General features: G+C 42.5%; 1 protein-coding gene across 1 annotated transcript in view; it reads right to left on the reverse strand.

Moving 5' to 3' along the window:
• Positions 1-2,594: 2,594 nt before the first annotated feature.
• EFCAB11 (EF-hand calcium binding domain 11) overlaps positions 2,595-14,532 on the reverse strand; it is a 138,584-nt gene continuing 126,646 nt past the window's right edge. Inside the window, exon 6 of the mRNA XM_044230549.1 lies at positions 2,595-2,811. Within this exon, the coding sequence (XP_044086484.1) occupies positions 2,730-2,811 (82 nt within the window). The 3' untranslated portion in view covers positions 2,595-2,729. The remainder of the gene's footprint in view (positions 2,812-14,532) is intronic.

The raw sequence follows: 14,532 nt of genomic DNA on the forward strand, positions 1-14,532 counted from the left end.
ACAAACAGCTTCTCACCTTTCTTTTTGGTCTTTGCTCTGAGAGCCTGGACCCTTCTAAGCAGCCAATCCTAGGTGTGTCCTCCATCTTAGACTAAGTGCACTCGCTTTTTATCAACTTCCACTCCCAGTACACTAGGGAGTGTCCAGTGGCCATGTCTATACCCTCTAGATGAACCAGAGTTGACTGATCCATAGGTCAACCAGAGCCTCTTTCTGGGGTCTTTGGACTTGCAACTGGACAGATCATGGGCCAACTCCTTGTTCGAACCAAGAGAGGCTGATGGTGATTATGGCACAGAGGCAGGGTCTGGAGGTACTGGCACTGCTAATTATCTTGAAACTCAGCTACACCACTGCCTTCCTTATGTTAGACTCCATAAGCTAGCCTAGTATTTTCTAGTAAGTTCCCTCTGCATCTAAACTCATTAGGATAGATTTCTGTCATTGAGACCGAAAAAATCCTGGACTAATCCAGGGCCAAGGGAGTTGCCCGATAGCTATTCCCAGCCTGGCCTCTTGCCTCCCACGTCAACAGGAGAAAGTGAATCCTCTCTTTCTCTTGTCATGTTTCCCGGGAGAAACAAGGTCCAAATAGTGACTGCAATTCAAGGTTTTGGTATCCTGGCAATTTCTGAAATACTGGCATTTTGTTGGTGACTTACTCTGATTTTTAAAAAATCTAAATTCCATATCACTTATATATTGAGATGAAGTTCTGATGAAAACACTTCCTGAACAAACTCTACCAAAGTCACAAAGGGCTCTCCATCAGCCGGAACAATTTGTACTAGAACACAGAGGATACTCAAGGATACCTTGGATCCACTTTGCTTTTTAAAATAATATTTCATTTGTACTTCTCAATGATTGCTAGACTTTTCTTCATTTTTGATATTGTTTAGTTTGCTAGTTTTTGAAAAAGAGTTTGTTTTTTTTTAAAAAATATTTTATTTATCCATTGGACAGACAGAGATCACAAGTAGGCAGAGAGGCAGGCAGAGAGAGGAAGGGAAGCAGGCTCCCCGCTGAGCAGAGAGCCTGACGCGGGGCTCGATCCCAGGAGCTTGGGATCATGACCTGAGCTGAAGGCAGAGGCTTCAACCCACTGAGCCACCCAGGCGCTCCTGAAAGTTTTTAAGGTCTTTTTATTTTGTAACAGTTTTAGATTTGCAGAAAAAATGTAAAGGTAGTATTATTAACTAAAGTCCACTCTTTTTTTTTTTTAAAGATTGTATTTGTTTATTTGACAGAGAAAGTGAGAGAGAGAGAGCACAAGCAGGGGTAGAAGCAGGCAGAGGGAGAAGCAGGCTCCCCACTGAGAGGGGAGCCAGATGCAGGGCTTGATTCCACACGCCAGGATCATGACCTGAGTGGAAGGCAGACCCTCAACCAACTTAGCCACCCAGGTGCCTCTAAGGTCCATTCTTTATTAGTGTCTACCTAAGGTCCTTTTTTTTATTCTAAGAACATCAAATTATACTGTTTTGTCTCCTGAGGCTCCTTTGATTTGTAACAGTTTAAGATCTCATTTTTAAGTTTATCTGCCAATAATTTGTGTTTGAATGATGCTTGTTTAATGTTTCTATTTTACAAATGCATATTTTTATTTGATCTTTAAATGTTTACTACTTCTAAAATTTGAATTAGATGTTTTCCTAATGTTAATGTTGTGATTCCTGAACACTTAGAGATAAAACATTGGCACTGATACCGGCATTTATCTGAAATAAGTGCTGAGGGTCCCAGGTCACAGTTTCTGTTTGGGGACAGCATTACCGAACCCTACGTGCAGACGGGCAAAAGATGGAAGAATGTGAATGCACACAGCTCAGGCTCTTGGTCCAGGTGCGGCCACTCACAACCAGGAAGTGTGCAGCAGAGGACAATTGGGTAGCCACACGAACCCCAGGCCCAAGCCATCCGAAAGCGCTCCCCAAATAAATCTTTTGCACCCAGTATCCTTCCATATTGTACGCTGTTCTTCCTCTGTATCCAGCTGGAGAAGACTTAATCGTGCCAGCCCAATTTGTTTCTTTAAATTTTGTATAGCGAGTACCCTAGGGCCATTTTTCAATGAAGATTTTGACACTGGGTACTTTATCCAGAGAAATCTTAAGTCCTTGTTTTTCCAGTGCTTTTTTGTTCATCGCTTGGAACATTGTTAAGCACTCAGTACACACGGGTGCTATTATTTGTTCAAACAAAGTTGAACGCAAGAGGGAAACTGGTACCATTGGCAGGAAAAAGCAACTTCTCTCCAGACATTAGGAACCAATGAGAGTCTACGGCCATACCACCCTGAACGCGCCCGATCTCGTCTGATCTCGGAAGCTAAGCAGGGTCGGGCCTGGTTAGTACTTGGATGGGAGGAACCAATGAGAATCATGGAGCGAGCAGGTGGGGTGGTGAGGATTGGTGAGTGGAGTACCCCAGCCGGCAGTGTGGGTGGGCATGGTGGATTGAGAGTGAAGAGGAGGTGTGGGGCCACCCCCAGTGGCAGAGCCAGCAGCAGCCTGGCTCAGGGCTACGAGCCCCAGTGGAAGACCATGTGGAATGACCTCCTCCAGGATTCTGCCATGCAAGTAATACCAGCATCTAAAAACCACGATGGAGAGTTTAATCAGAAGTATGCAGCATAATTACATCACTAACAGAGTGGAGTTTGACATTTAAATACACGTTACGACCTATTTGTCGCCCCAGAGGTTGCCAAAAGCGGTTCACAATAGTTAGGCTTCATTTTGTCCATAGTTCATGGCATATTCAAAGTCTCTAAAGCTGACAAGACCATCTGAGTCTTGATCTACTTCCCTGGAAAATGAAACAAAAGTTATTTCTTTATTTACAGATTATTTTTTGTCTCACTTACACATTAAGAGCGTTCCACAATCTTTATTTCTTTGCATGTTTATGAGAGGCACCTACTTGAAGGCAAACTTGAAGCCTATTTTTTTTCTTACACTGATAATGCCTACGGAGGGAAGGAAAGGAAAAGTACTTACTAAAACCTACAAAAATAATATATTCCATACATTTAAAGAAATGAAGCCAAATGCACAGGTTTTTAAAGAAAAGCAGAAATGGTTTTTCTAATCATCCTGCACATCCTTTCTGTGATAAACCAACAAATACATATGCATCACACAGCAGAAATGTGGAATAAACCAACGAGAGATAAGTAAAGTGTTTGGGGAATAAATAGCAGTGACGGGGACAATGACTGACACCTACACTGTGCTGCCTTGACGTTCCTCATCTTATCGAATCTTGCTTGGCATGATGCTGGTAAGGGTCCACTTTATAGACAGAGACACTGACCTGGAAGCGGGCCATCAATTTCACAAGATCACACTGCTGGTAAGTAGCAGACGTGGAACACAGATCAAGACCACGACACTACCAAACCAAAGCTTTCAAAGTACGCTATTGCAAGGCAGCCCCCCTGCTTACACAGAACAGTCCAAGGAGAAGGGGTTGTATTGCAATTTCGCGTGGCTATCTCTAGCTCCAGAAGTCTTCACTAGCCTCAGAAGTGGTGTTAAATCCTCACAAACACCCGATAAGCTTTTCTGGTGCAGCGCGGTAAAGATGGGAGCCTCTGGTTGGTTGGCTGAGGCTGTGCGTGGCCTCAGTTGGGATGGCCCTGTGTGTCCCTAGAACCACTGAGACAGGAGCATGGCTCCCTTGACAGGGCCAGAGAAATAGCACCCTCTCCACATGGGTAAGATAACACATGTCAGAAGGACAAAAATCCCAACATTAGAAACACATTTCAACCAGGACCAGGAAAAGTAACGTTTATTTAAGAAGTGTGTTTGAGGGATGCCTGGGTGGTTCAGTGGGTTAAGCCGCTGCCTTCGGCTCAGGTCATGATCCCAGGGTCTTGGGATCGAGTCCCGCATCGGGCTCCTTGCTCAGCGGGCTCTCTCTCTCTGTCTCTGCCTGCTGCTCTACCTGCTTGTGTTCTCCCTCTCTCTAACAAGTAAATAAATAAATAAATAAAATCTTAAAAGAAAATAAAGAAGTGTGTTTGAAAGGGTAACTGATGAGTAGTGGTCACAATTCCTCTTTGGGGGGCCTTCTAAAACAATACATTACATTCCTTATGTGGAGCTCCTGTGGCTGACGCAAATTATTTGTTGAAACAACAAATGGTATCAACCATGACACAGGGCTTTTTAAAGCAAAGACTGGCCCAAGTAACAGAGCCACTAATCACTGTAATAGTTTTAAAGCAGGCTTTTAAAATATTGAATTCTAAAATAAACTTTCTGAATATTTCATGCCAAAGTCTCTGAAGTCTATAATGGTTCTGGATAGTGATGATAATTTTTCATTCTTTTGAAGTACAGAAAATCCCTACTTCTCTGCCCCAGGGCAAAACCATGTTGCAGTGTGTTAGCGTAAAATGACTACAGACTGCAGAGGCCATTATTCTTGCTACTTCTTTTGGTAAAATATACATGATGATTTCATGCTATAACAGGACCAAAAGCAGAATGTTAGATCTCTTCTAAGGGATTAGAAATAATCAGTATCACATGTTACTGACTACGGAAAATAAACCTTCCCTTTTATTAAATTAGATAATTGAAGATTCTTAATATTGCCTAAGTATTTTTCCCAAGGAATTGGATTAGATCAGTGGCCTTTTTTCTTTCCACTCTGAACTGGTATGGTTGAACTATAAATCCCAGAGAGTAGGTTAAGAGGATAACCTAGAAAAGTAATGTTTGGAATAAACTGCTTCTGATAATATTTTCTCAGTATGTTTGTTCACTTACTGAGATGCTGAATGTTTGTGGAAAAGGGAATCCCTTTTTCTCAGTAAATAACCTTCATTGTAATTGCATTCACTTATTTTTCTTGTTGTCTTTGCCAAAACTTCCCATCATAAAATGGGCACGGTATAACCAAGAATCATTAAAATGGAAACATTTATTCATATGGTTTGCAGTGGCATTTTATTCACATAGTGAATGTGAACATCGTGTTTATATTTAGAATGAGACGTGGTAAAATACCTCCTATCTTCTGACTTTTCTTCCTCATTCTGTGTGTGTGTGTGTGTGTGTGTGTGTTTGAGACAGAGAGCTGGTCTGGTTGTCTCAAGGAGGGTAAAGAGGAAATTCACATTTCAGAGCTATAATTTTAAAAGCCAAAATATATTGTTTTTTCATCGAGGATGGAGTTATCCTGAAGAAGGAAGGTTTCACAGCACCCACACTTGAATCGCTGCGTGATCGAAGAGCAGATGTGGCTGGCGGTTAGAAGCAGTGTGCGTGGAGATGTAGAAACGTCATTAGGTAGTGAGTTTCATCGTTCCTGTTTACCGCATTCCCCCTCAGCAGGCGCGTGCTCTGGTTCTGAAAGGAGGGTGTGCTGTTTTGGTGTTACCAGCACTCACGGAACACTAAAATACAGAGAAAGTTCTCACTCTCCCCGAATTCACTAGAAATGAATTCGGGGAGAGTGAGAACTTTCTCTTGTTTCTGGCTGTGTCCCTACCTCTCAGCTCACTGTAGAAGACACGTGTTTGCAGAGTACATCAATTTGTGGAATCAGTGGATCTGGAGAAACACCTGACAACATTAGGGAATATCCACAGCCTTCCACGAAGGGTTGGGGGTCAAAGAAAGAGAGCACATCATCACTGCTTTTAGGGAGTCTGGAAACCAGCCAGAGAGAGAACGCGTGCTGAGGAAGGCCCCCAGGAACCATCACTCAGGGACCCGTAAGGAATAGTCAGTGGCGGTCTCCGCGCCCAGTCGCATTTTGTAAACACAGACTAGGTACGAGAGAGAGACCAAAGTGCGAGATGAACTCCGGCAAACAAGGCCGCAGAGCAGAAGACGGATGGAAAGAACCACTTGAGTGTCAGGCTGAACGACACAGAGGGAAATACAGAGCAGGAAACTGGAAACTGAGACAGAAGCTAGCCACATCTGAGTCTAACCTGCCCTGCAGCCGAAGCCCGAGCACTCCCACTGGGCTAAGTAGCAGCTCTTCCACCAGACAAGTGGATATAGATACAGACGAGTATATGGGCATCTATTTCAGCACTGGCTTTTCAAAGGAGTTAACAAAGCTCCCACAGATGTACAAGAGGAAAAGAAATGCTATTTGTTAACAACAGTAACTGCTTTCTAGAAATACAGGTCCAGTTAAATGGAAGCTTCCTGGTTTGCTTGCTTTTGAGATGCAGAAGCAAGATGTGGGACTGATTTGTGGAGCAGAGACTCAGGAGAGCTGAGCTGCTCTGTGTAACTCAGCATGAGCAATTTAGGATTCTCGGGTGCAAGGGGGATGACAAGCCAGATAAGAGAAAGATGAGGAAGAATGGGCCACAGAGAGGCAGGAGATGGGGATCCTCCATGAAGGGAAATGGCCCCTGGGAAAGTCTGTGGGGGTGCGGCGATCAGAAGTCCTTTACTCAACCGCTACGTTTACCGTGTGCTTCAAAGGTGTCTGTATTACTTGATAGAACCTCCTGTATCTTCACCAAGGAGTGCAACAGGCAGGCTCTACTGCAGATGGGGTGTGTGTGTGTGTGTGTTGTGTGTGTGTGTGTGTGTGTTGTGCGGGGGCTTCTGTGTTGACTTCGAAGCTGTAGACTGAGTTAGGAGATGGGTTCCATTCGAGCAGGTGCACAAGCCAGCAACGAATTAATGCAGAGGAAGGCGTGAGAGTCATGGGCCTTCCAGATACTGTAAAAACGCTTCAGAAGTGCTTGAAAATCCTGCAGGGTGTGGAATGGGGCTTCCAGGCAACACTGAACTGTGACATACAGCAACACCCAGGCTGACACTGGGACACATTAAGAATTTCAGGCAAGACCAGACTGTGTCCACTTAGCTAGGTTCTGACAGTTTTCTGTTAAAATATAAACATTTTCTGACTCATCCTGTAAGTGGTTATAATTACTTTCATCAGCATGAGCTTTAGCATTTGTCTGTTACATCCTGACTTGTTAAGTGAGTTTCTGTTCTCTTCTTTTTGTGATGCTGTGTGGACTCCAACAGCCCGACTTAGATGGGCTGAGACCCAGAGGCTAGGTGGGTCCCACACGGAAGGAGCCAGGCTTTCACACTGAGAATCTCTCACTAAGGGAGGCCAGAGTGTTGCTTTAATACATTGTGAAGAGAAACAGAGGGGGTTTTCAAATTTTAAATTATATAAATAGTGACTGTTTTTCACAAGTAGTGTTTCCTGTATGAAAATATTTACATAATAGCTATTTCTTGGAAAATAGTTTTTGTAAAGTAATTCAATTACTTTACATGGCCAGGTCTCCCAAGCCAGATTTCAGATTGGAGTATGTGCTTTTTCCCAAGATACTTTAAAAAAAAAAGGGAAAAGATTATTTAAAATTAAAAATGAAGAAAAGAAAGAGGCAATGGTTTAATCTCATTACATTGAAACAATGGAATATTCTCTATCAAAATAATATAGAGAATATAAATGTGATGTTTTTTAGTGGAAACAAGAATATAAACTAGTATGTATTATAATTACAATCTTATAAACATCAATTTCATTTGGGCAGAATGTGAACGTGAATGTGAATGTGAAATGGTAAGCGGAAACTTCTCTTTGGGGTTATTTTGTCTTAGAGTATTTTAAAATATATATATTTTTTAAACACTTTTTTTTTTTTAAGGACTTATTTACTTGAGGAAGAGAGAATGAGAGAGAGAGAGAGAGCATGAGAGCGGAGAGTGTCAGAGGAAGAAGCAGACTCCCTGTTGAACAGGGAGCCCAACGCAGGACTCAATCCCAGGACGCCAGGATCATGACCTAAGCTGAAGGCAGTTGTTTTATCAACTTAGCCACCCAGGCGCCCCAAGTATTTTTTAATATTATTGATATTTTTCAACTGAAGGAATATTTTCATTCAGTCCAGATTTTCAGAGAAGATGGCCTTATTTTACAATGTGTAAACCCTCGACAGATAGAGCAGTGTTTGGTTGGCTAATCTTTACCGTGGGAGGGTGTCCCGGGCACCGCAGCCTCTCTGGGCTCTACCCTCCTGATGTCCGTGGCACCCTCCGTCCTTGCTCTCCAGCGATGACAGCCCAAAACATCTCCAGATATGGCCAAGTGTCCGCTGAGGGACAAAATTGCCCGTAGTTCAAAACTACCAGGCTAGAGGAACCACAGCCAGAGGCAATTCTTTGGAACATTCCAGCTACATCCACACTTACTACAATAATTGCTCTAAGGACCTTAAAAAAAAAAAAAAAAAAAAAACCAACAGATGATTTCAGGGGCAGCTGAGGCACACATGTTTCTTGGATGGGTTATGCAGATAACTGCCCCAGTGCTCTGCCCTGCTCACACTAAGGCTCTGAATTGAGCCAAGAGAAGTCCGCACTCGAGAGGCAAGCTCTTGGTGTGATAACAGAGCCGGTGACAGGCATATCTGTGTTCCCAGCAAATACACTGACAGACAGCAATTATTTTGAGTTACTGTGATAGTCACACAGGGTTTTGAAAGTTGACGCTATTATTTGATTCACCTGCAACATGAATGAGAAATTTAATGTGGAGGCAAAGATTTAAATTAGAAAAGTTTTCTTAGTGGAATTTTTGGGGTGGGGGGAAAAAAAGAGAGAGAATCTCTTTCTCTTTGATTCTTTATGGAATAATTTAAACTAAAGTCAAAACTGCCATCACATTAGGGACAAAGCTGTCATCCTGACTGAACAGTGAGAATAGAAATTACCCTCCAAGCAAGGAGCCCCTGCTGGGGATGAGAGGACCCGCCAATTGAAGATGTGATGATGACAGCTTCTCCCGCAAGCAGCCTTCTCTTCTGAGGAGCCCGCTGGTTCTTTCCACCAGCGTGCTTGCCTCTTTGTTGATGAGAGTCCTGCAGGGCTCTACGGCAATCCGGTTGGTAATGTGTTTATTAATTTTACCTTTTTAAAGACATGTGTTAAGAAAAGCCATTCAGACATGCAGGAAAGATAAAAGAGATGTGTAGATGGTTTCTGGTCTTTTCTAGGTTCCTGTGTGACTTTGGCTGTTCACCGTGCGGTGGACTCCCTGTGCGCCCACCTCATGTTCTCACCCCCATCTTTTAGCCCGGTCGTGGCTGGAGGACTAGCCCTCGGCACACCCAGTGCCAAGTATCTCTCACTGTCTTCCGGGGACCACTAACACCCAGATAGATGTGGCCCTCGCACAGATGCCGTCTGGAAGTGTGAAAAAATAAGGAGTGGACACCCCACGGGCCAACCCCTGCCCAGGGAGGGAGCAGGCGCCAGTGGATGTCGGCTCTCTCCTGTCCCTCAGGCAGGCAGACAACTCTGAAGTTGTCCTCTCGGCTCCCTGGAGGTTCTGGTGGGATTGAGCGCTAGTCGCTTCCAGAAGTAACAAATTTGGTTCACAGACCCCTGTGCTGGCTTGCCCTCAGTCTCTGTTCTGCGCTTGCTCACGGAGGTTTTTTCCCAAACAAGCTGCATGCCATTCCTCACTGAAAGCCCAGCTTTCAGGAAGAACCCAGGCTGAGACATGGCAGAAAGTTTATTTTGAGAGATGGAAGTTCTCCCGGGGCATTTAAATTGCTATCAGCCATAACATGTCACGTCAGATTCTCATGCAGGTGAGGGGTATCTCACTACTTGAAATAGATCAGAGTGTTCCTCTAGAAACATTTTTAGAGCAAATGAAATATTGCTTTTCAGAAGAGCTCTGAAGTTTGAAGCTCCAGACAACTGAATTGCCAGGGGTCACCATAAAATGATAGGAGCAGGCTTTTCTGCTTTTCTGTCTAATACATGTGTCTTACTTAATACTATTTGGTCTGTCAGCAAGTCATTATTCTTTTAGCAGGAGGACAATACATTCCTAAGTATAAGAGAGGTCACTGGCTTTGTGGATACAGAGGTATAGCCATGGACTGGCCAAGAGCAGGTGGGGGAATTGGGCACGTTGGCTGAATTGGGAAGGATAAAAGGCTGGCCAGACCAGATCAAGAATGAAGAATGACACAAGTCAGGCAAAGCTTTGGCCTCATTAAGACCAGGCTCAACTTTCTAAATGAAAGACAGGGTGGATTTTGTTAGGTCCTTCCCCAGCATCCATCTTACACCTCTGTGCTACTCAGCAGCTGTGGGATTTGGGTGAATGGCTTGCCACCCCAGGCTCCAGGAGGGGCAGCTAACCAGCTGAAGCCAAGCACTCTAGTCCCGCCCTCCTCACCACAGGGATTGGGTTTAACGATCAACTGGGGAGCCGGCACATGGCACTTCTCCCTTGGCCACTGCTGGATGGTAAGGAGTCAGTTCGACCATAATGAAGCCTAGGAATTCTGTTTGTGAGTTAAGAAGAAGCCCTTTCCTTGGAGAGCGGGGATGCAGTGGTGAGCTGGGCAGTATGATAGTCCTTTCTCTACCACAAGGACGCAATCTCCCCAGTTCTGTGAGCCAATGGTGCATTGATCCAGAAATTTTCTGTACATGCGCATAAATGTCAATTATCAGCCTGAGAATGGGGCTTTCCACAGTGAGAGAAAGAGTCAGAAGAATAGCAGAGTGAGCTGGAGCCTAATCAAACCGGGCCTGAAGCATGCCCGAGGTCAAAATTTTTAGTCACCTGACCCAGTGAAGTCCAGATTCAAGGATTGTTCAAGGCGGTCTGAAATGGATCCCTGATTATTATCAAATTAAAGCATCCTGACATACCAGGGATCCCATCTGAAGTCTTTTCTCAACCTTGCAGTATCTGGAACTTGGTAGACATAGAACAGACACTCATAAATAAATATTTGTGAAATGATTATTCCATTTTGAAATGAACCCTAAAATAATTCAGATTTTCTTGTTAGGTGCAATCTCAAGATTTGGAATTACTCTCCACAGTTCTGGATTCTGAAGAAGTTACTTTTCTTGCCGCATCCAACAAAAATCTCTATTTGTAGCGCCTTAACTGATTATGTGCTGAAAGAGGCTATTGATGGGACCAATATGGTTTTTTCCTTACAGAGCGACAGGATAGATTCTCCAGTCCAAGACAAAACAGAAAAATGGATGTGAAATGCAGTCACAGCTGGCAAAAGTGATTAACTATAAATAATGACTCACTTTGTCCTATTTACTAGGTTTTAAAAATGAGGAGTCTTATTTAAAGCTAGAAATATTTTAAAAGGAGGAAAGAATGTAATTTCAGTATGCTTGATTATTGACTACTTGTGGGCATGTGGGTAAATGCAATCAACATACAGCCCAATGTCTCACTTCCGGCAAAGAGTGTCATATTCCTTCTCTAGCAAGTGTTTTAGCAGAGCTGCTAATAAATAGTGACATGATCTTTTTTCTCAGTTTGAATCTCTGGAAGAGAAATTGTGATGTAAGAAAACAGCACAGATCAGGCAGCTTTAAGGATAAAGAATAAAACCCAAAGTGGAACATCTTTGAACCAATTACAAAAAAATCTTGTTCCTATGTCTTTGGGTCACTAGACCTCCCATTCTTTCCCCACAGCAAATCTGTGTGACAGGTTTGCTCTGAATATGGCAGGCGGAAGGCAGCAGGGTCCAGCAGAAACAGCCCAGGAGGGAGCTTTCATCTCAGCGAGGCTGTGTGACCTTGGGCAAGTGTCTTAGCTGCTCTGAAGTCCAAACTCTTCACTTGTCAAGAATGGCTGGGCTATGACTTGCCAAGATTTGATACGGCTCTAAATTTTGATGAATCTAAGCTGGATCTTCATATACAACTTATGGTCTTTGTGCACAGAACATTTAAAAATACAACCGAATTCCTATTAGCTATTTTTGCCTTCAAAAAGTACTTTGAATCTTGAACCCTGCAGACAGTTGTAAAGAACCATACATATATAAATGTAAATGGGGAAAAAATGATCCTGCCTTCAACAGTGTGAAATATGAATGGAGATAAAGCCATTTCTATTTCAAATATATAATCACTTCAGCTGAGATATCTAGTATCATCTTGAACTTGATTATGAGATAAAAGAAATGGGACAGAGATGGCAATCATTTAATCTCTTAAGAACAGCTATTCTGAAGAGCTTTTCACTCTCTGCTCAATAGATTTCTCGCAGGTTATGATCCGGCTAGAAAGAAAGCATAATGATGAGGAAAATTATGTTTTCAATAACACACGCTTTTACAGTACGAGTCCTTCCACAAAGGAGGCAATAAAATGAACTCTGACCACTTTAACAGATGGCGTAATGGCTCAGTGCACAGATGTGGCCTCTCTGAAAGCAACAAGTTCATATCCTTGACTGGAGGTTTAGGAATGAGCTGAACTTTCAAGTGTAATGTGGGAAAGATTACATACTCCCAGACAAGAAAGCGGAGTATTAGTGGACTCAGAGGCTTGGAGAGATGATCCAAAAGAAAAGGCTTAATGAGCTTCATTTTGCTAATGCAACAAACAGACTTGAAGTTGAAATATGAACCATAAACACTCAAGTCCTTTATAAATCCCTGCTAATAACATTGCTAGCCACTGTGTGATAGAAAGCTTGCTTTTTAAAAGCATACTTCCTCAGAGTCAGAAGATACTGATTGTCAAATAATGCTTATCTTGTCTAATAGTATCATGTTTTCAAGTAGAACATATATTTAGTGTTAGATGATAGGGAGACTGGAGAGTTTTTTGTTTGCTTATTTTTTTCCTTTCTTAGGAAATGTGAAGCTCAAGTTTATCTGGAAAAGGAAATGTGCCAGAAGGTTCAGAATATTTTTTTAGAAAATACACATAGTAGCAAAATAGAATATAGAGCTTCAGTAAGTAAAACAGTGTGATTAAGACCCAGCAATCGGTGAGTGAGAACAACATCCAGAACACGTACATAGGAATTTGCCAAAGGTCAAAAGGGGCATTTCGAATCGGTGGATATAGAACAGTTTGGAAGGAAAAGGAGCTGGGATAATGGGTTATCCATTCTGACATGGGAGAAGTTTGATTCCGAGGCAGAGCTTGTTATATGTTCCACAAAACTTAATTCCCTCTCTTCCCGAAAACATAGCTAAACCACATTTTCCAGCCTCCTTTAGAATTAGATCAGACTGGGAGTCCTGGCAATGGAATGATAATAATATAATAATAGAGAAACAAAAACTAGCCATTGCTTCATTTAATTAAAAGCACTCACATTTCAAAGGAGAGCACAGGACCTGACAGTCACCCTAGGGACTGTGACATGGCCGAATTACATTGTGTTAGTTTAGCCTCACTAGAAATCCAAGGGACTTACTCCATATAACTTAGTTATAGAAACGTTATTTTAAAATTTGATAAAGTCAGGTTTTGTTTTTTCATTAAAGGAGGACGCAGGAATTTATAAAAATTAATATTTTTAGTTGCTTACACTTTCGTTTTAAGTAATCCATTTAAGAAAATAAGATTTTATATCTCAGCCCATTTTCAATTGATGTGCATCACTGAGCCAGTAGGAAATCTGGCCTTAGTTCAGAGTAATTACAATAAATTACTTATGCTTTCGTTTACAATGTGCTCCCACCATTTGAAACCTCTGGATCTATGGACAATAACAAACAACATAAAAAATGAATAATGTTTCATAATGAAAGAATTCTCTCATATTATCAGAAGCTCTCTATTAATAAAGTCCACTTATAATCACAAAGTCACACCAAAGGGAATGACCATGAGGACTTTTAATATGAGAATTTCACTCAAAAGAGATAAAGGAGGTTCGCAGGGCATATGACAAGTGTTCAGAAAATTATGAAATGCAGAAAAGAACATGGCTAAATTAATCAAATGCTCGACTAAGACCAAGGGACTCCAAGTTCAGAGGGGATATTTTAGGACTGAAAGCTGGAAGTCCTCCTTCATATAACAGCTAGAAAATGGGACTTGTTTCCTATCCCTGAAATGAAAATAAAATTCTCAAGGTCGGTATAGGGACAGGGAAAGAAAAGGGGATGTACCCGCCTTAACGAGGTCTCAGAAATCCCATGATACCCCTGGGCCCCAATCCTCTCCGCTCCTGCCCAGCACTGAGAATTACTTTTCAGGTGCGTGACCACTGTGCCGCAAGCTGGCATGGCAGTGGCTTTGTTGGGTAGGTGGGCAGGGGAGAAGAGCCTTCAGATGTTTCAAGCTGAAAGAGGAACTGGCTCATCATGGTTTCAGCAATGCGTAAGTCACTTAAGAGTACTGGTGTGCTGGCGGGGCTCTTCGTAGCCTTGGGAAGAAACTGGCCTCTCCCATAAATGGCCACTCTAATACTGATTTCAGAGATTCAAATTACTAGTCCCATCCATTGTGACATTTTCTGCCCATTATCTAGTCTCTCCTGCCTCCAGGCAGGACCACATCATTGATTACGGAGATTTTCAGCCACTAAAAAAGATCCTGATCATCATTAAAGACATTAAGTGTTGATCTGCGCTGACTAAGTGAGTTAAAAGGTTCGTGCCCTTCTAGTAACAACTCAAAGAGGCTATTTCAGGATATTTATTAAACAAATTAAGTATTTACATTATGCTCAAGCACAGAGGCACAGACACCAAGCGCATAAGTGTGAGAA

Source organism: Neovison vison, chromosome 13, assembly GCF_020171115.1.
Source record: "Neovison vison isolate M4711 chromosome 13, ASM_NN_V1, whole genome shotgun sequence".
In the NCBI taxonomy this organism is placed as follows: Eukaryota; Metazoa; Chordata; class Mammalia; order Carnivora; family Mustelidae; genus Neogale; species Neogale vison.